Raw genomic sequence first — 17,770 nt, 5'->3', positions numbered from 1 at the left:
GACCGAAACGGATCCTGTGTACAGCCACCTTAAACCAGGTAGTCGAACCGGAACTGAATCCGAACTTGGGAACCGGTTTGGGCAGATTAAAATAAAAAAACTACCATTGACTACACTTTCTTACATCCCGATTACACTTTTTTCCCAATCGTTTTTTTTTTGTCCACAATGCGCCAACCTCACTTGTGAGCCTCAGTCATATAACGCCTTATAATACGGTGTAGCTGCAGCGCGTTTAATCATGATGCACCAGTTGTGCCCTTCACTGTTTTGTTTTACCGTTGCGCAGCTATTTCCGGCTTGGTGTTTGTTTTAGCGAAATAAACTCATATCGGTGGTTCGAATCCCTGCATGAAACTGTGACAAATTCTTACAACTACAGACAAATTTCAACTTCTGCACAATTTTTTTATTGGCAACAAAAACTGGAGATGGATCCAACATAGGCATGATTGTCAATCGAACGAAATAAATAAAAAAGCAAACGAATAAAGTTCAATCGTGAAGTCCAAACAACATTCTCATGTCCGCTAAAGTCAGCTTGACCTTGTTTTCTGATACAGCACCCTCCATCACTGCTTTGGCAATAGATAGTTTTCGTTCTTGAAGCTAAAGTTTGAAAAACAAAATTTAAGATACAGTTTTTTGGCAGCTGTATTTTGTTATTAAAGTAATTTGACAAACCTGTAGTATTTGCTCTTCTACTGTATTTTCCATCATAAATTTGTGAACAAAGACTTCTTTCCTTTGACCAACACGGTATATACGATCAAACGCCTAAGGAGAAAGTAATCACATTTCAAAAATTGATAAATGATAACATAGCCAGAATTTTTAATGTTTTGGGTCTGGCATTTTAAAAAAACATCAGGCCTGTGTAAAATCAATTCCCTACACTTTTCTTTAAAATGGCTCCAGCACAATGAGCCTTAACTTTTAGGCAACAATATGTTATTTGATGCTTGATAAAAATTACAGAGTTGGTTTGACAAGTAAAAAAAACACCAACAAGAACAATTTTGTCTGGTACCTGTTTCTCTAATGCAGGATTCCAATGCATATCAAGCAGAAACAGATGGTTGCCTCCCACCAGATTTAAACCTACACCACCAGCTTGAAGAGAAATTAACATCACCTTTCAGATAGAAAATGTATCAGGAAATACATCCAGTGTTTGTTTAGTTAAGCACCCATTTTTAAAATTAGTGATAGGCATTTTGTATGTCCCAAATCACATTATTTTGGTACATGACTATGTGCATTTTAAGAACCAGTTGTAAAGACATACCTTAATTTGTTTTGGATTACTGTTGAAAATTTCAACAAGTTCCATTCTTTTTTGTGCTGACACACTTCCCTCAATAATTCCATGGCTAAAGTTTGCCTTGTCAAGATGGTAGGTGAGAACTTTAAGCATACTTGTCCACTGGCTGATCACAACACATTTATCATCGGGCCTTTCCTTTCTGAAAACAACAGAAACATATTGTGATCTGAATCAAAAACAAAGCTACAAATTTTGGTTGCCGTTGAAACAAAACAGTGCTTTAATCCTTTTAAAAAATTGAACAGCAAAACATGATCTCATGAAGGAAAACAATCATTATTTTAAATATATGTTTGAGTACATTTAGGATGAAGATATCAGAAAACAATAGTACTGACTGTATTTCTTTCAGTCTATCCGTTACAAACTGAATTTTGCTGCTCTGTGCTGACATCTCAAAGTGTTTCGCCTTGTCAGTTTTTACGAAGTCATCCAAACCCAATGCATTAGATTTTCCACCTTTCAAATAAAAAATGTCTGGTTAAAATAAAGTTATAAATTTTAAATCCATCTTTCTTACTTTCTCCAATTGTAAGAGACTGAAGCAAATCTTCCACAGCCACATCTTGCTTTTCTTTTTCCAAAATCTCTGGATCAAATGACTTTTGAAGCAAATGGAGATGTCCACAGCATTGCCGTAAACTTGAAACAATATCAGGATCAGCAATTGAAATTTTTACCCATTTTTGTTTCTTTATAAACCAACCGAAGCAGCATCACAATCAGGGTCGTCGCAGTCATTTTGTTTTGTGAATTGGAATCAAGGGGGTTTCCCCTTTCTTTGGCTCGTTTCCATTTCTCATACTTGCTGAATGCAGATTGAGAGTCAGACTTCAGTTTATTGTACACCTACAAAGTTTTACCGACCTTAATAATAAAATTCAATTGTAGGCAGTATGAGAACAACAAAACACAAACCTCCTGTTCAATTGTGTTTAGTTTCAGTTTGTGTGTGGTAAAATTTCTAGTTGGCAGTGGCACAAGAGGTTTTCCATCTGTACCCTTTTGGCTCTTTTCCCTGCAAATATAAAGCACAAAATAAGTTCTACCTTGTACAACATTTAGTTTGTAACAAAAAAAAATATATAAGTACATTGAGAAAAACCATATTATTAAGATTACGAAAAAAATAAGGCCAAAACTAAAACTGATATTTCAGGGAATATTTCTAAATTATATTAAAAGTGTATTAAAATGGTACTTTATCAAAAAATTCCTTAACAAATAGTTGAGAAATGGTCAGAAACTGGAATAAACAATAAGAATACAGTATACCCACCTTCGAAGCACAAAACAAGACACTATGGTTTTCATTCTCTGCTGACCACGCTGTGTCTTATTGTCAACCTGATTTTTCCACAACTTATATTCATTGAAAGGTTGGCAGTGCAAAAACTTGATCATAGAATACATGTCAGCCTCTTGGTTTTGTACCGGCGTACCTGATATTGAAATGAAATAGTTAAATAGGGGCAAGTATACTAAAATTCCAAGTTCTAAGTGTTCTGGTTATGATGTGTAGTAACACAAACACATTAAATCAAAACAAATGACAATAAAAGCTTACCACACAATAAATACTAACCTGACATTGCCCATCTCGACTTTGCAGATAAAGCACAAACAGATTCTGAAGTTTGGCTTTTGTAATTGCGAATTTGGTGAGCTTCATCAAGAATAATTCTTCTCCACTCTACTTGAAACAATACACCTCCAACTGCAAAAACACAACAAACATTAATGGACCTAAACATGAATAGGGAAAAAGTAGCACCTTTTCCTTTAGTTGGCTTGACGTTCTCAGATCCAGTGGGTTTAGACTTTGCATAACTTCTGCGAACTGTGCAAAAGAATTTTGTATTAATGAAACTGGTGACAGAGTTGAACACAAAAATGGCAAACATTTACCAAGGTCATATGTGGTAATAACTACATCAAACGCTGACAATTTGCTTGAATCTTTTTCACGGCTGTTTCCATGATACAAGTGAATAGTCAGTAATTTGTTCTTGCATCTAAGGAAACAATTTGTAACAAAATCACTACATATTTCCTGCACAGAAATATAAAAATCAATTATTCAACACATACCTGTGTTTAATTTCAGCTTCCCAATGATAAATCAATGAAGCTGGGGCGATAATAAGCGTTGCCCCACACTCTGAAACTACATGTTGCTTGTGTTAAATCAGTGACGCCACCACAGTAGGTCAACTGTTTATAAGACAATGTACCTTCCGGCTTCTCTTCTTTTGAAACTACAGGTTCATCTTTTTCCTTTTTAACTTCGCCATTGACCTTGTCTTTGCTTCCATCACTGATCTCACATGAACTTAGCTCCTTTGTCAAGTTCTCCACTTTAACTTTCTCCTCCAGTTCTGTAATCTGCAAAATGAATGAAGTAATACATAATATACTGAGTGTTTAAACTAACATATTCTTTGTACCTTTTGTAATTCTTTTTGCTTCATAATGAGTGAAATCATAGTAAGGGTTTTTCCAAGACCCATGTCATCAGCTAGAATGCCACCAGATACAGACTGTTTTTCTCTCCATACTAACCATGCTAATGCTTGCCGCTGATGGGTCATGAGATTGACCTATGTAAAAGCATAAAGTATTTGTATAATTGTTTGTACGACACATTGGTTTGTGCAAAATACCTTTAGTCCATTTGGATCAGACAGCTCAGTCTCTGTGGGTGGACATGTGTCAAGAGATGAATGCAATGTTTCGATCGCATCCACTGTTACCTGTAAACATTAAAAAGGTAACACAGTGACAGATATCATATGGTATCAATTTAGTTGTTGCTGACATACAAATATACAAACAAATTATTAGGTTCACAATAGCAGCTTCTACCTTTTTGACTAAGTTTAGGCGATTGGTTGTCATCCGGCCTCCATAGAACTCTCCAGTGTTAGGAAATTCATCTTCACTCGTTTTACCATATGCCGCAATACCATAATGTGTGTCATTAGTCAAGTCCACTATTTGTGGCTGCTGACTGCTTCTGTAGATAATGGAGTCTTTTACCTTTACAACCTCAGGTGCTTTTTGTGGCTTGGCCAGAGTTTGTTTGCCCATTAACTGAAGTTTTAGCTGCAAAGTGGCAATTTGTTCTTTTATTCTTTGGCCTCCATCTGGCAATTTCTTTAAATCCAAGGTTCGCAAAAGACTCTGCTTTTTATTAATTAGATCAAGTAACTCCAACTGCTCTGGTGTGTATAAATGTTCTTTTTTGACCTGTGGATTAGACATAGGGGAGAAATGGTGTTGAATATTGGATTGCACCATTTTCTTTGGTGTTCCGGAGTGGCTAGGTTTTCTTGACTGAACTTTATATTGTGGCAGTTGCTGGCTTTGAACGTGTTGTGAAAGAATAGGTTTGCTTTTAGACTTGGATGCCAATGAATGAAAAGAGTTGTCCTGAACTGTAGAGCTATGTCCAAACTGTGTGTTTGTTTGTTTTATTGCAGTATAATGGTGTTCCTGTTTTACAGTCACTTTTGGTTCATTGACTGGTATCACATCTACAGCATTACATGCTTTATGATCACTTGCCTTGAACTTAACTTTAAGCAATTGGCCAGGGTGTACAGATTTTATCCCTGATTTGTGTAAAGTGTTCAAATGCAGAAATGCGTCTGAATCTGAATCGTCAGTCTGTCGAACAAAACCATATTTCTTTTCCATATTAAACCATACAACAGAAACTGTAACATGGTCTTTTGTTTCAAGAGGCAAAGTTGGTTGTGGGGCTTTTGCCCCTGGGCGGACTCGAACAGCCACTGGATCTCTTCCATCCAGTTCATGAAGCTCAAATTTTACAGAAGTTTGAGTTTCCAATTTGAGTGTGTGATCAAGTACACTAATTTTGGCAAAATAATATAATTTGTTGGTGTTCAATTCCTTTATAAAGCCGCTTCTCCGTTTTTGATCGTAGGAAGAAATAATTCCATCACACACAACCATTGTAAAAAAGGTTTAACAAACTATAGATCAACTGCAAACTTTAATAACAACAGAAAACAATTTTAAATTTATGAACGACTAGAATTTGTGCCGCTTGGACTTTCCAAATAGAGGTAAATTTGCACACCGGGAACATTGTTATTTAACAGATCGGCACACCGATGTCTTCATGTTAAATTGGTACCTGGGTAAATAAGCATGAGCCAGTAAACTGAGTAAAGTGACATGTGGGTTGTGAACTTGTGACGTAGTGGACGTACGATAACACTGTACCTCTGTGACGTCACTATGCATTTTATTTAAATAGAGTTTTATTCACAGCCAACGCCTACGCACGATATGTCAATATTCCTAATAATAGCACTTAACTATAAAATGTAAAAGCATATAGAGCCAATAAATGATTTGCAGCACTTAACTACATAGCTCACTTTTATTAATTTTCTAGTTGCAGAATTAATCAATTCACAAATCACAATTTCTATCTCCCGCAAAAGGATTGCCATGCTTGAGTAAACGATTCACTCGACCATAGCCTTCACCCCTTGTGGACATAAATATAGTTTTGACCGAATCATGCTTACTAGAAATGACAACGGTGGCTATAATTTTATTTGTATTCATCCCATGCTGTGAAACATTTTAAGGTGCTATTAAAATGCATTAATGATTTCAATTTCAAGTGTTCAATTTGCCCCAGAAACTCCTGTTCTTCTATTGGCTCCTTCAAGGTTTACTCCGAAATATCCAAGCAACAGAAAACGCCTAGGCAGTTTCACAGTTCGTTGTTTTTGTGTACATGCGTCGCAGTTCCTAATGGCTGTCCCATCAGTCTGGAAACTTGAAACAGAAGGAGTTTTTCCTACAAATTGCTTTCCAGCACGTGGTATTGCCAGAAATTTACATGAAGGTTAGTTTGTTTCTTACTGTGAAGAGCAAACAAACACTGTGTTTCAGTCGTTTATTACGGTACCTAATGCCTATTTTTATGAAGGTTCTGGTTCTTGGGTGGTCGCTTATGCCGAGGAACAAGAAAACAAGTTTCAAGCTAACCTCAAACCAACCAAGCATGTTAAAATAGTGGTAGGCGTTTACTTTAAAACAGGGGTTGTCACTGAGGGGCCAAATACAATTACCGTGATTAGATTGCAGGTCGCACTTCTATACTACACAGGGTGATTTTACTTTGTTGCATACCAAATATGCCTAACTACAAACAAAATTCACTTTTATTCTAGCCGCATATGGTCAGGTCGCAGAAAAATATCGCAGGGCCCATTATTTTGCTCAAAAATATTTCATAGTTAAAAAGAACTCATTTGCCAGTACATTTGAAATACAAGCACCTCTGCAGGCCCCACTACCTTTAATTAAAGGGCCGCATTTGACCCGCAGACCGCAGGTTGCACACATCTGCTTTTAAAACATGAATGAACATTGGCATTAGTGATTTGATAAAAATATTTTTATTATTGTTTCACAGGGTGAAGCAAGTGTGCTGACTAATCAAGATGCAACTTCAAAAAAGGATAGTTTCAACACACTTGATGCAAAGTTTTTGGTCAGTTTACTTACTACATTGTTAGATAAATAGTAATTGCATGATTGGTTTTATATTGCAATTATCTTTATTTAGGTGTACCTACAGTTTTTTATTGTGTTGTTGCTGGCCAACTTAACCACTTCCAAAAACAAAACCTTCTGTATCTTTAACATATTTAACAAAAAAGCAAAATTTGGATCTTGCCTTGCAGACAGTTTGCAATTACAATACGTTCTTACAGATGCAAAGACATCATGTTGAAAATCCATTGGATTTATGCAGCGTAAATGTCACAGACAACAACCTTGATCAAGTCAACAGTGATGATTTGATTCAGTTTACAAATGTTGCTTATGTAAATGCTGCCGAAAATATCCTGCCATTCCGTAAGTATGTTTTGTGCTATCGAACTTTGCCATATTAGTAGTTGCTTTTATTTCAATGTGCAGGTCCCTTTACCAACTTTGTAAACTTGCGAGAGCTTGAACTCCCTGTAAATGGTTTACGCAATCTGCAAGTCGAATTTGATGATTTTCCAAACTTGCAGGTGTGGTATAAAATGTATTTTTGACATCCTTTTTGAAAACTATTGTTAAAATTTGGTGGTTAAACTAGTAAACAAATATTGGCAAAAACTGATTTTGTTAAGCACTGTACTAAAATAAAATGAAAACCTTTACCATATCACACTGCAATTTAGGTTCTTGATCTGTCCTACAACAATTTAAGCCCCCAAGATCTGTTATCTCTTGGTGCATTACAAAATCTAAAAGTTTTAACCTTAACTGGAAATGGTTTGCATTCTGTACCACCTGACATGGCCCGACCAGTAATGGCCATTAATAGGTAAGTCCCTAATCATAACATTCGTAGTTCTGACCGAGTTAGAAATATGGATTTGAGTTCAGTATATTTTTAATTGGTGAAACATTATAAAGCAGGACAATATTTACCAGTCAGGAATATGTAGACTGTGTAAACCAATGCTTTTCAACCTTTTTTGAGCCACATAACACTTTATCCATTAAAATAATTTTGTTATTGACTTAGTGGCTTTGTTTCAGCAACGGAGAAAGCGAAATGTTAGTAAGGTACAAGAGTTTGGAAGTTCTTCTGCTTGATGAAAATCATTTGTCTGATTTATCCACATTTGCTGCTCTTGCTGCCTTGCCAGAGTTAAGAGAATTGAACTTGGATAAAAATGGCATTGAGGTCATTCCGCATCTTAAGGTACTCTACATTTGGCACAAGTGGTTTCTAAATCTTGGTTTCCTATATTTTCCTCAGTAATATAGAAGTGATATTGTTTTAACCTAATGTAAAATGATTAGTTAAAAAGAATTAAGTCGATTCCTATATTTTTGAAAACATAATTTGATAAAAAACCTACCATACATCCTCTTTTTTGCTAAAGTGTCCTCCTTTTTCACAAAAACTATGTGGTCTCAGCAAAAGAATAAAACTTTAACTTATCTGTAGAAAATACACAAGTGGATTTTAAACACAGCCGCTTTGCGACACCACAAACATATGTTTAGTATGAGTTGTGACAATTGTTCATTAAATTTGACAGTTTTACTGTAGGGTAAACTTCATTCAAACTATACTGTATTTGTTGATGTCCTCTTTTTTGTAATGGAAATAGGATGGACCTCTTTCATAAGTTATAGCAAACACCTCAAAGGTTTTAACCCCTTGAGACTTACTTGACAAGTGTAGCCTTTGTCTATTTAGGATAAGTTTTATCAAAGCATAAAGCCATGTATAATAATCTCAAAAAAAGAGATCGTGTTCGTTGAGTGAAAACTAGTTTACTTTTAAGGTCGTCGGCGATAAAGTTGTATCTGAAACACACTCCTCCGTTGGTCAGCGCAAATCACCGACATCTAGTGGTCGAAAAAGTCGTTCATCTCGAAGAACTTCAAGCGCACAAGGCAAAAAGCCTCCAACAAGCGGTAAGAATTGTACAGCAATTTGCAATGCATGTTGGCAAGCGTTGAAGCATTTTCACTTGACAGAGGTCGCTGCCGACGACAGCAAACGCAACATGGCGACTTCCACACATTTCACCGAATCGGCCAGAACAGAAGAGAAAATTCCAGAAACAACCGATTCCCTGCTAACATTGGACATGTCAATTGACCCGTCGTCGCCAAATCCACCTTTTAAACAGCTTCGGTAAGTTGCTGCTTGGTTCTGCCTTGTACGACACAAAAGTTACCTTTTGAGACGGGGAAAAACATGACAAGCCACAAATTAACCAGTCGGGTCAAAGTTGATGCCCTTCATTTAAGATACTGCAATAAGACTTCTTTTCTAACTTTGTCGATTTGCCAACGGTTCTCAACTTTTGGTCCACACCACTATTGGTCCATGATAAATTTCAGGGTGGGAATAGTAGCTTATTTGGTGTAAAACTGGAGATAGTACCACATTACATGTTGAAATATGGTCAAATCGTAGACTTCAATAATTTGATGTCACATTTTGAAAATCAGTTTTGAAAAGATATACTTTAAGCCAAAATGCTCGTTATTCTTATATTAGGTCGGTGGTCAATGGCCTGAGACAAGTTGAAAACCACTGGTTTGTGCTTTGAACCGCCCTTGTGAATGTTTTTGTGAATTTTAGGTACTTTCAGAATTTGTAAGTACTTGTATCTTTATTTCAGACTTATGAGCGTCGCAAACAACCTGATTAGCGAAGAAGAGTGCGTGTTAGCTGTGGCTGCTTGGCCAAGACTTAAACACCTGGTGATGCATGGAAACCCAATTATCACAAATAACAATGGTAGGCACCACATTTTATTTGCAGGTTTAGCTAAATAAGTCACATTTTATCATTTGGCAGGTGAGCCGTCACTTATTTCCCACTATCTGCGTGCAAGACTGGGAATAAACGTGCATAGATTTCAACCCAAAGCCCCAGTTGTGAAACCACAGCTGATAATGCCTGCAGAAAAGAGTCGAAAGGTGGTTCAAAATTATTTATTAATAGTTTTGAGGTGTTAATCATTATGTCGTTTCAGGTATCTACGCACGTGCCGAAAATTCCCAAGCAACCAGTCGATGTTTTGATTAAATCCCTGCAGAATTCAATTGGTCCTGAAACTCCTAAACTTCCACCTTCTAGGCCACAGCCTGCACGTGATACACCAGTATTGGATCACAAAGTGAAGACTCCCAGACCCCCAGGTTTGATCATATAAATGTTAAGTGCTATTGTGACAGTCTACCTGAAGATTTGTTAAGTTCAGTAGTGTCCATAAACCTTTTACTTGTGCGGCGATTCTCGTGTAAAATTCTAAAATCCATATCGTCTTAAAGCTGCGCTGCTTTTTCCAGCTTGGTAATTGTTCAGTGCTATGTGTTCTTTCACGAGGGAAATAACTCAATTAAAACTCAACTCAACCAGTAGTTTCAATCAATTAATACTCTTCTATTATCCTCCAAGCATGGATGCAATAAAAACTTTTTTTCAACCAAGACTTTCTAAACCAGTATAACTTTTTTATTTTTTTCTGCAACTGCATTTACATGGAGGTTGTAAAGATTTGACCGCAAAACTATCTAACTTTTCTAGTGTGGCATTAAAGACGCATCAAGTATTTTGTCAGGCTGATCCTGTGAGGTTTAAATACCCCTGAAAAGATTACCATGCCTTTTTATTGCAAACAACTTGGTTTTGTATATATTTCAACTACATTTTTTAACTTTGTCCAGACAAACCTTCCACTGAAGACAATGTGTTCTTGACACAAGTAGATGAAGACTATTCACAGGAAACCGCTCAAAAAGTTAAGGTATGTTATTCTGCATGAGCGTTATAGTAACCCAATTAATTTATCGCTTAACTTAGAGCCCTAAGAAAGAGAAACCCAACAAACCTAGGCCACCATCAACACCAAAGACCGTCGATTCTAAGTACAAGGGCTACGAAGTTTTGCTGGATGCAAGACCCGACTCAAGCTTACATGAACCTGTCGGTGAGCAATTATTTGTTTCAAACAGTCAAAAAAATGGCTGACAAATAGTGTTACTTCCAAGACTCTCAGAGCAACTCTTGTGTGGTAGCTATAAGTCTAAACAGTTTTTTTTTTGAATAAATTAAACTAGCTAAGTAGCCAGCAGTTGCTGAACCTGACCTAATGTCAAACTGCCCGAGAATGCCTTGTTCAAGACCAATTATTGTCTATTGTATCTGTTGTGTTGCTCTTTTGGCTTCAATGTATAGCCCTGTCAATCAAAATTTCGGGACTATACGGGCATAAAAACGATTCGGGTTTGGGCCGAGTTTTAGGCTTGTACTTTTGGGTTCGGGCCGGGTTCGGGCTCCAGTTTCAGGCCTGTTTACAACTCTGATGTGAAAACAGATTCAAGGCGCTCAACAAAAAATTATAATTACTAGAGTATTTCTTTATTCCAGGCGAGTTACACTACTATTTACTATTCGAAGTCCGTGGTAAACAGAATTGACTTGACCGAAATCATCTAACCGTCGAATTTATGTTTATTAGGGATTCAGGGCAACGTCCGTGCTCTGCACCACATGTTATCGCACCCAACCGTGTTCAGAAGCAAAGACGTCGTTTTGAACCAAGTTCTGCCTTGCTATCAGCCACAGACTTCTCGGCATGCAAAGGCGATGGCTGTGGCTCGTCAAAGAAAGACTGTAAAAAGGCCAAACAGAAAGGATCTGTTAACTGACGCCCTAAACAAATTAAAAACAAGGTAAAGTTATGCGTTAGGCAAAAAAATGCTTTCTCTACCCCCTATTTAACAGTTTACGACTTCATGTTATTATTACAAAGTGATTTTACACATACTCAAGCAATAACGCCTTCAGATTTTTCCAGAGTTTTTTCCAGATGTCTCTAATTACCTGGTTGTTTATAGAGACATCAAGGAAACCGATGTTCCGCTTACTGACGCACTGGAATCGAAAACTACTTTTTCATCTGACGAAGCATATTCCCTTTTATGGGAAGTAGAAGATAAATACAGGCGAGGACTTTATATCAGTTTCAACAAACACTATACATAATACTTAGTTAATTCTCTTTGGTAAAAAAAATGGTTGATGAAGTTTTTCCGCTGGGTGCTGTTGGTGTTTATAAATTGGTTCAAACCAGAGTCATAAATCGGGCCTGTCTTTCGGGTCCGATTCAGGTCGTTTGCAGGCTTTGGTATTTTTAACGAAAGGCTTGGTTCGGGCCAGACTTTACATTTTGTGCCACAGTTTTTGTGAATATAAATTACCTAGCTAAGGAGCTAGTTGAAGGATATAACTTAATGCTCAATTGCCCTAAAACGTCTTGTTTATTGTATTGTTTATTGTACATATGTCTGCTTTATTATGGGCCTGTCAATCAAACTTTTAGGACTCAACAGGCCTTTCAAAATGATTCGGGTTCTGGACGGGCTTAAGTCTTATAATTTCGGGTTCGGCCTTGAATTTCGGCGCCGCTTTTAACTCTGGTTCCAACCACCAGACTTCACTGTGATCAGTAAAGTATTAGACGTGGGGCAGGAATAGAACCTGTAACCTGATACGCAAGGCTACTGCGCTAACCAGTTCGTTGACAATTTTTGTTTTTTGTTTTTACAGAGTTGTAAGAGAGGAATCACTTAAAGAATCTCGCCGAGCTCAGAGAGCCTTTCAAGAAACCAGAGAAAAAGTGGAGGAACTGGAAACGAGATTAGCTTAGCAGTTTATTTTGTAAAATGTTGTTTTATCCCCGATGTGATTATTTTGTCACGTTTATTTCTCTGCAAAGATAATGTCTATTGGTTACTTACATATCAGCATTTACTTCTGAGCATTATAGTGGCAGGCGCAAGACATGCAAAGTTTTGACAGTCAGAAAAAAACATTGACGTTTCAGCTAATAAAAGTAAGTTTACCGTATCCCGACTGCAGTGTAATGCAAAGGGATGATAACTTTATAAGCCACGTGTTGGCGCCTTTAAATTGAATTAAAGGTAAAGGATTCTATTTCCACCCGGTTACTCACCACCGTTCATATTTTCAATGCTATTATTTGTCATTTAAACACAACTTGACAGCTTACTTATAATCTTGTTTCTGTACGACCAACGAAAGAAGACTGCACTCCATTGATTCAAATGAAAGGAATAGCATAATTTACTTAAACGCATATTTCACTTAATCGCACTATTCATTTAAAGGTACTAAAGATGCTATCATGTGGTAAAACAGGCAGCAGGGGCCTTTTCCCTTCCTTTGTGAAAAATTGTGTCAGCGATTCAACGACCTGAATCTAAACTTGCAAAAAGGCTGGTTTACGGCGTGCTGTTACTTTTTAAGTGAAACGTAAGTTAATGCATATCAGAAACAAATTTCTGAAAAATGTGTTGGTTTGTTAGTTAAAATGTAAAAATCTTGAAACACTTTCCTTCGAATGTCGCGTTTTCCCAGCAAATACGCTTATGGTAATAATCAAAATTTGACTGATTGGTTTACAGCAGTGCATACGAACAACATGAAACCAAAAAAGTCGGCTTGTTTTTCATTATAGACCCCTGCATAACAATACTTTTTGGCTCGTTTTTATTTTGTTTATTTAAACCAATTCAAAATAAAAATTTGGCGAGGGGCCAAGCGTTGAAAGTGCTTGGCGCTTAAATTGTGTGACGAAAACAATGCACAGGTTTATTATCTCACTGGGTGGCGACCAAGAGCCATTTTAAAAACAAAAGCGGTGACAACTAAAAGCGATTTGCTACGTTAGCAAGCATTGATTTGTCGCAGTAAAGGTAGAGCATGTAGTGTAGACTCTTTTTTTACAAAAATTATCTTTAAGCAATTGTCACGGTTCGTTGGCAACAGTCTTGGTTTCGTCACAAACTACATCAGGTTTGGTGCATAAAAAGGAGTTAAAAGCGTCCATACAGTTCATTCCATCAGTGCAGTGATTTGGAGAGCACTCGTTGGTATCTGACAGTAAAAGCAAAAAAATATTGAACAAAAGTTTGGTAACGGTAGGCTTTCCGCAGGAATAGTTCAATAAATTGAACCTTAATAGCCCTTACCGTTAATATTAATACGGGTGTTAGGAATAGATTGTGTCTACTGTGTGTATTGTGTCTATGGTGTGTATTGCGTGTATTGCGTGTATTGCATGTATTGCGTGGATTGTGGAAATTTCGTATTTTAAAGCAGCCCAGAATATAAAAAAAGGCGAAGTGATTGGTATTTAGTCGGGTTTAGAAATTTAACCTTTTTCTATTTCTAGTTGATGATTTACCTTGTTCAACGTTGTCTTTAATCTCCAAATATGCACAAAGATACGACCCAACCCCATCATAACACTCCATTTCTGGAGGACAAGTGTACAATGTACATTCGTTGATTTCTGCAAGAAAAACACCCAGGTTACATCAGAGCTTGTAATGACTATAAAATAAGTTACATAAAGATCGTCGCAAAATACTCAAATATAAAAAATGCAGTTAGGATTTAATACGGCAATACAGCGATCTTATGTTGTCGGGTGATCTATTATCAAATTACCTGTGTCACAAAATTGTCCCTCATACCCACTGCTGCAAATACACGCGAAGCCACCGTTTGTGTTGTTACAACATCCGTTAATGCAAGGGCTGGAATCGCATTCATTAACATCTATGTATATGACACATTTGAAACATTTGCAAATTTAAATTTCAAAAAAGTTTGCTTTCATATGTTAGTTACCTATTGTGCAATTGTCCCCAGTCGAAGTGATTGGGCAACTGCATGTGTACGATCCCATGTTGTTCAAACAGCGACCACTGTTGCAAATTCCTGGTGTCTGCGAGCACTCGTTTAGATCTGGAAAGAAGTCAAATATTTGCGGATATTATTTGCAATTTGCTTTTACTTTAATAGGCACCGAAATGTCGTTTTGATTTCTGAGATAAATGTATAATTAGGATCGTTAGATGTCGCTCTTGTGGCATATATAAAGGCGCATGGCGTCTTTAACGGTGGCAGTCAGTACATGTAACAGCTTGGAGGTGTGTGTAGTGCTAGAGGTGGTTTTCCTGCGGAAAGCCATAGAGTGGAATGGCAGTGTATCACTACAGTGTGTGAATCAGGGAATTTATGCTTTTATTTGACAGCTGTTGGATGGATATGATGGAAAGACTGCAAACGTTATAACATCGATGTGGCTCCACGTTTTGGTAGAGCAAGGTCATCTATCATCTCTGCTGTTGAAATTGAAAATTGACAACACATGAAATTGTAGTTAAAGCATTCTGAGAGCACTGTGTCCGAGAAAAAACATAGCATTCGAGCAATACAGGTATTTTTCTAGAAACCTGGACTATTATCAAAGATAAGATGTTTTAAAAACCTGTCAAAAGCTGTCTAAAATATGTGCAATTGGAGAGCTTTGTGACCCACTAACGTGTAAAAATTAGTATTGTTATTAGGTGTAATTAAAGAATTAAAAAGAAACTACTGGAAGAAGAAGAAACTACCCAAAATGTTGTGAAAAATGAAACAGCAAGAGTCTCAAATGACAATGTTTTGATCCACCTATTCATGAAGCTTTTAATTTGGATGCTGTTCAACACGAATGACGTCGCAACCAATCAACGGCGCCTCAAGTTGGCAGTTTCTGCGCGTTGCGACATGACGTCAGACCGTGTCTTGCCTGGGGACGGCGAAGACTTGGAATGCAGTAGAAGGAACCACTTTGCTGGGTGTTGCAATGCAACTAATCAACTGTTGGCGTAACGTGCAGAAACCATTCAGACGTACAACTTGCAATCTGTAAGTACTGCCAGTTTAACAAATATTTTGATCTTTGAGATATCTGTGAGTCCATGTACAGTTTTTTGGAAAGTTTGGAGTTAGCTTGGATTCTTGAGAATAAAATCAATGATTGTGGCGTGTACATTTTAGTCTTGCGATAACAAAGCATTGAATAGTCAATTTTTGAATGCGGAAGTGTTTTCGAACTGGACCTTTTATCTGGGCTTAGGTAAGTTCATTGGTTAAAGGAAGTTTGCGACTTTATACTTTTAACCTTATTTAGTTGTTGTCGATTTTTGTGTATGGCTTTCGGCAAGTGCTCGTTTCCGGGATTGTTTATATGCTGCATGGTGTTGATGATGTTTGAACAACTGGATATCGTTGTTGTAACTTTCGTGGACAACATTGCTTTTTGGATTTGGATTTAAAAATCAGCAGGAACATGATACCAGACTAACTGACGTGGCAGTCAATACAGGTAAGCGCTTACAGAGGTGTACTGTATATTCAGTTATATGACAAACTTAGAAAAGCTTGGAAAGGCGTCCTAAAATTGTACTTTTGAAGTACTTTTGTGTGATGGCTTTTATTTTGTTTCTGATCAACTGATGTCACTCGTTTGCAGCAATGTCGCCTAATTTTCTTGCTCAGGAAAATGACATTGACCAAGACAGGATTAGAAACCACAACCTATAGCCCAGTGGTTCTTAACCTTTTTATAACGTCCCAACCCCTACGATATTCTTCACCCTTTGGTCGAACCCCAAAGTTACATCCTATAGGTTTTTAACCCATTGTGGTTGGTGGGTCGTATTCAGTTTTTGTTCAAACGAAAAACATTTTTGCGGGTTATGACAAGTTTTAGGATCACGCTTTTATCATACCAACGTCACATTGTTTTCCAGTCCAACCTGGGGTGCAATCACACGAAAACGAGCCTCTTGTATTAGTGCAATTTGCGCCGTTCTTGCATACTTGATTCTCGCATTCGTTTGTATCTGTGCAAAAGCAAACTTGGTTTATGTGTTTATTTAGTTTTTCAGCTAGCTTGTGACCAGATGCCCACCGTGTTCACAATTTGGTCCTGTCCAGCCAGAATTACAGATGCACTGATAGGACCCCTGGTTGTTTACACATTGTGCGCCGTTTTGACACCGGTTGAAGACACACTCGTTTATATCTGCAATAAAAAGACGGTAATTAAATCGAATAAGTTTAACAGGTTTAAATCCACCACAGGCTAGATTTTTCTACGCCTTGCCATATGGGAATGATTCTAGCTTGTTTTGGTATGACGCCTTTCACAGACATGATTCACTATGATTGATCTATGAGTATGGCGTGATGGCTAGTCTCTATGAACGCTTCAGGGCCGATTCCAACTGATAAAAATCGGCAGGTTGAATTTAATACGTTTTAAAAATATCGCTTGCTTTGCTTTTAAAACCAACTTTGTTTGCTGTTACATAGCTTTTGCAGGTTTACTGCATTTTTGGCTGGATTTATTTGTGATACTATGAAACAAGTGGATGAAATGAGTTTACGTTTCACTTATATGGACAACTGGGAACACGTCGGCCTTCAGGCGCAAGGACTTGTGTACTGATCTAGGCTTAAACGTAGTAGAGCAGGTTAAAAAATACGCCCAAAAGGTTGAATACGATGCTATCCAAAGAATCTGTTTTTTGAAAGTTTGTCCTTTTTGTCACCTTGTTCACATCTTGTTCCCTTCCATCCGTTTTTGCATCTACATATGTATGTTCCTGGTCTGTTGGTGCAATATCCATTGAGACAGTTGCTTTTGTAGCGACACTCATCAAAGTCTGTAAGCATTTGTGCATTATGCGGTTGCCAAAAACTCTTCATGTCAAAGTTGCAAATCAAAGCAACACAGTTATTCTTGGTAATCATTCGAACATTAAGAAGTACGAAAATAATTCTTTATAGTATTAAAACTTGCCGTCACCACAAGTAGACCCTGTCCAGCCGCTGTTACACGAACAGTAATAAGATCCAACTGTATTCTGGCAAGTTCCGTGGCCACAGTTTACCCACGAGCACTCGTTCACGTCTGCAATACAAAAACTAGCACTTTTGTACACAGTATAAAGTAGGACGAAAGTCTAGTGCAGCGGTTCTCAAACTACTATAGGTGTCCG

General features: G+C 37.4%; 3 protein-coding genes and 1 long non-coding RNA gene across 4 annotated transcripts; 2 read left to right on the top strand and 2 right to left on the bottom strand.

The window, feature by feature from the left end:
- Window positions 1-387: 387 nt before the first annotated feature.
- LOC145212088 (transcription termination factor 2-like) lies at window positions 388-5,368 on the bottom strand. Its single transcript, XM_080080104.1, has 17 exons — window positions 4,193-5,368; window positions 3,991-4,080; window positions 3,775-3,927; window positions 3,562-3,712; window positions 3,419-3,494; window positions 3,236-3,342; window positions 3,102-3,167; window positions 2,913-3,044; window positions 2,607-2,769; window positions 2,246-2,345; window positions 2,034-2,176; window positions 1,848-1,969; window positions 1,666-1,786; window positions 1,289-1,466; window positions 1,031-1,135; window positions 685-777; window positions 388-609 (listed from the first exon to the last, which is right to left on the bottom strand). The coding sequence occupies exons 1-17, from the start codon at window positions 5,303-5,305 to the stop codon at window positions 496-498; spliced, it is 3,027 nt and encodes a 1,008-aa protein (XP_079936230.1). The 5' UTR covers window positions 5,306-5,368; the 3' UTR covers window positions 388-495.
- Window positions 5,369-5,790: 422 nt separating this feature from the next.
- On the top strand, window positions 5,791-12,647 carry LOC145212090 (X-ray radiation resistance-associated protein 1-like). The gene is made up of 17 exons (XM_080080108.1): window positions 5,791-6,215; window positions 6,300-6,388; window positions 6,789-6,866; window positions 7,090-7,234; window positions 7,298-7,395; window positions 7,549-7,694; window positions 7,913-8,078; window positions 8,671-8,803; window positions 8,867-9,026; window positions 9,520-9,638; window positions 9,699-9,820; window positions 9,877-10,042; window positions 10,571-10,650; window positions 10,707-10,833; window positions 11,365-11,578; window positions 11,744-11,851; window positions 12,456-12,647. Exons 1-17 carry the CDS (start codon window positions 5,972-5,974, stop codon window positions 12,553-12,555), a joined length of 2,295 nt encoding a protein of 764 aa, XP_079936234.1. The 5' UTR covers window positions 5,791-5,971; the 3' UTR covers window positions 12,556-12,647.
- Window positions 12,648-13,427: 780 nt separating this feature from the next.
- On the bottom strand, window positions 13,428-17,679 carry LOC145212093 (uncharacterized). The gene is made up of 7 exons (XM_080080113.1): window positions 17,321-17,679; window positions 16,678-16,791; window positions 16,496-16,609; window positions 14,565-14,681; window positions 14,382-14,492; window positions 14,116-14,223; window positions 13,428-13,805 (listed from the first exon to the last, which is right to left on the bottom strand). The coding sequence occupies exons 1-7, from the start codon at window positions 17,520-17,522 to the stop codon at window positions 13,678-13,680; spliced, it is 894 nt and encodes a 297-aa protein (XP_079936239.1). The 5' UTR covers window positions 17,523-17,679; the 3' UTR covers window positions 13,428-13,677.
- Window positions 14,849-16,705, top strand: LOC145212095 (uncharacterized). Its single transcript, XR_013856648.1, has 5 exons — window positions 14,849-15,156; window positions 15,287-15,629; window positions 15,691-15,840; window positions 15,929-16,089; window positions 16,647-16,705. It is a non-coding gene; the product is annotated as an uncharacterized LOC145212095 (long non-coding RNA).
- Window positions 17,680-17,770: the final 91 nt, after the last annotated feature.

Source organism: Phallusia mammillata, chromosome 2 (assembly GCF_965637545.1).
Source record: "Phallusia mammillata chromosome 2, kaPhaMamm4.hap1.1, whole genome shotgun sequence".
NCBI lineage: Eukaryota > Metazoa > Chordata > Ascidiacea > Phlebobranchia > Ascidiidae > Phallusia > Phallusia mammillata.
The sequence above is the reverse complement of the archived record's forward strand: the minus strand, read 5'-3'. Positions and strand labels throughout refer to the sequence as shown.

Excerpts from the sequence above, each read along its gene's own strand:
- LOC145212088 (XM_080080104.1), bottom strand. The coding sequence starts at position 5,305 with ATGGTTGTGTGTGATGGAATTATTTCTTCCTACGATCAAAAACGGAGA. Across the intron at positions 1,970-2,033 it reads CTGATTGTGATGCTGCTTCG|TTTACGGCAATGCTGTGGAC; the intron begins GTTGGTTTATAA and ends TATTGTTTCAAG. Across the intron at positions 610-684 it reads TAGAAGAGCAAATACTACAG|CTTCAAGAACGAAAACTATC; the intron begins GTTTGTCAAATT and ends TTCAAACTTTAG.
- LOC145212090 (XM_080080108.1), top strand. The coding sequence starts at position 5,972 with ATGATTTCAATTTCAAGTGTTCAATTTGCCCCAGAAACTCCTGTTCTT. Across the intron at positions 7,235-7,297 it reads CGAAAATATCCTGCCATTCC|GTCCCTTTACCAACTTTGTA; the intron begins GTAAGTATGTTT and ends TTCAATGTGCAG. Across the intron at positions 11,852-12,455 it reads GAAGTAGAAGATAAATACAG|AGTTGTAAGAGAGGAATCAC; the intron begins GCGAGGACTTTA and ends TTGTTTTTACAG.
- LOC145212093 (XM_080080113.1), bottom strand. The coding sequence starts at position 17,522 with ATGATTACCAAGAATAACTGTGTTGCTTTGATTTGCAACTTTGACATG. Across the intron at positions 16,792-17,320 it reads GGGAACAAGATGTGAACAAG|ATATAAACGAGTGTGTCTTC; the intron begins GTGACAAAAAGG and ends TTTTTATTGCAG. Across the intron at positions 16,610-16,677 it reads AGGACCAAATTGTGAACACG|ATACAAACGAATGCGAGAAT; the intron begins GTGGGCATCTGG and ends GCTTTTGCACAG.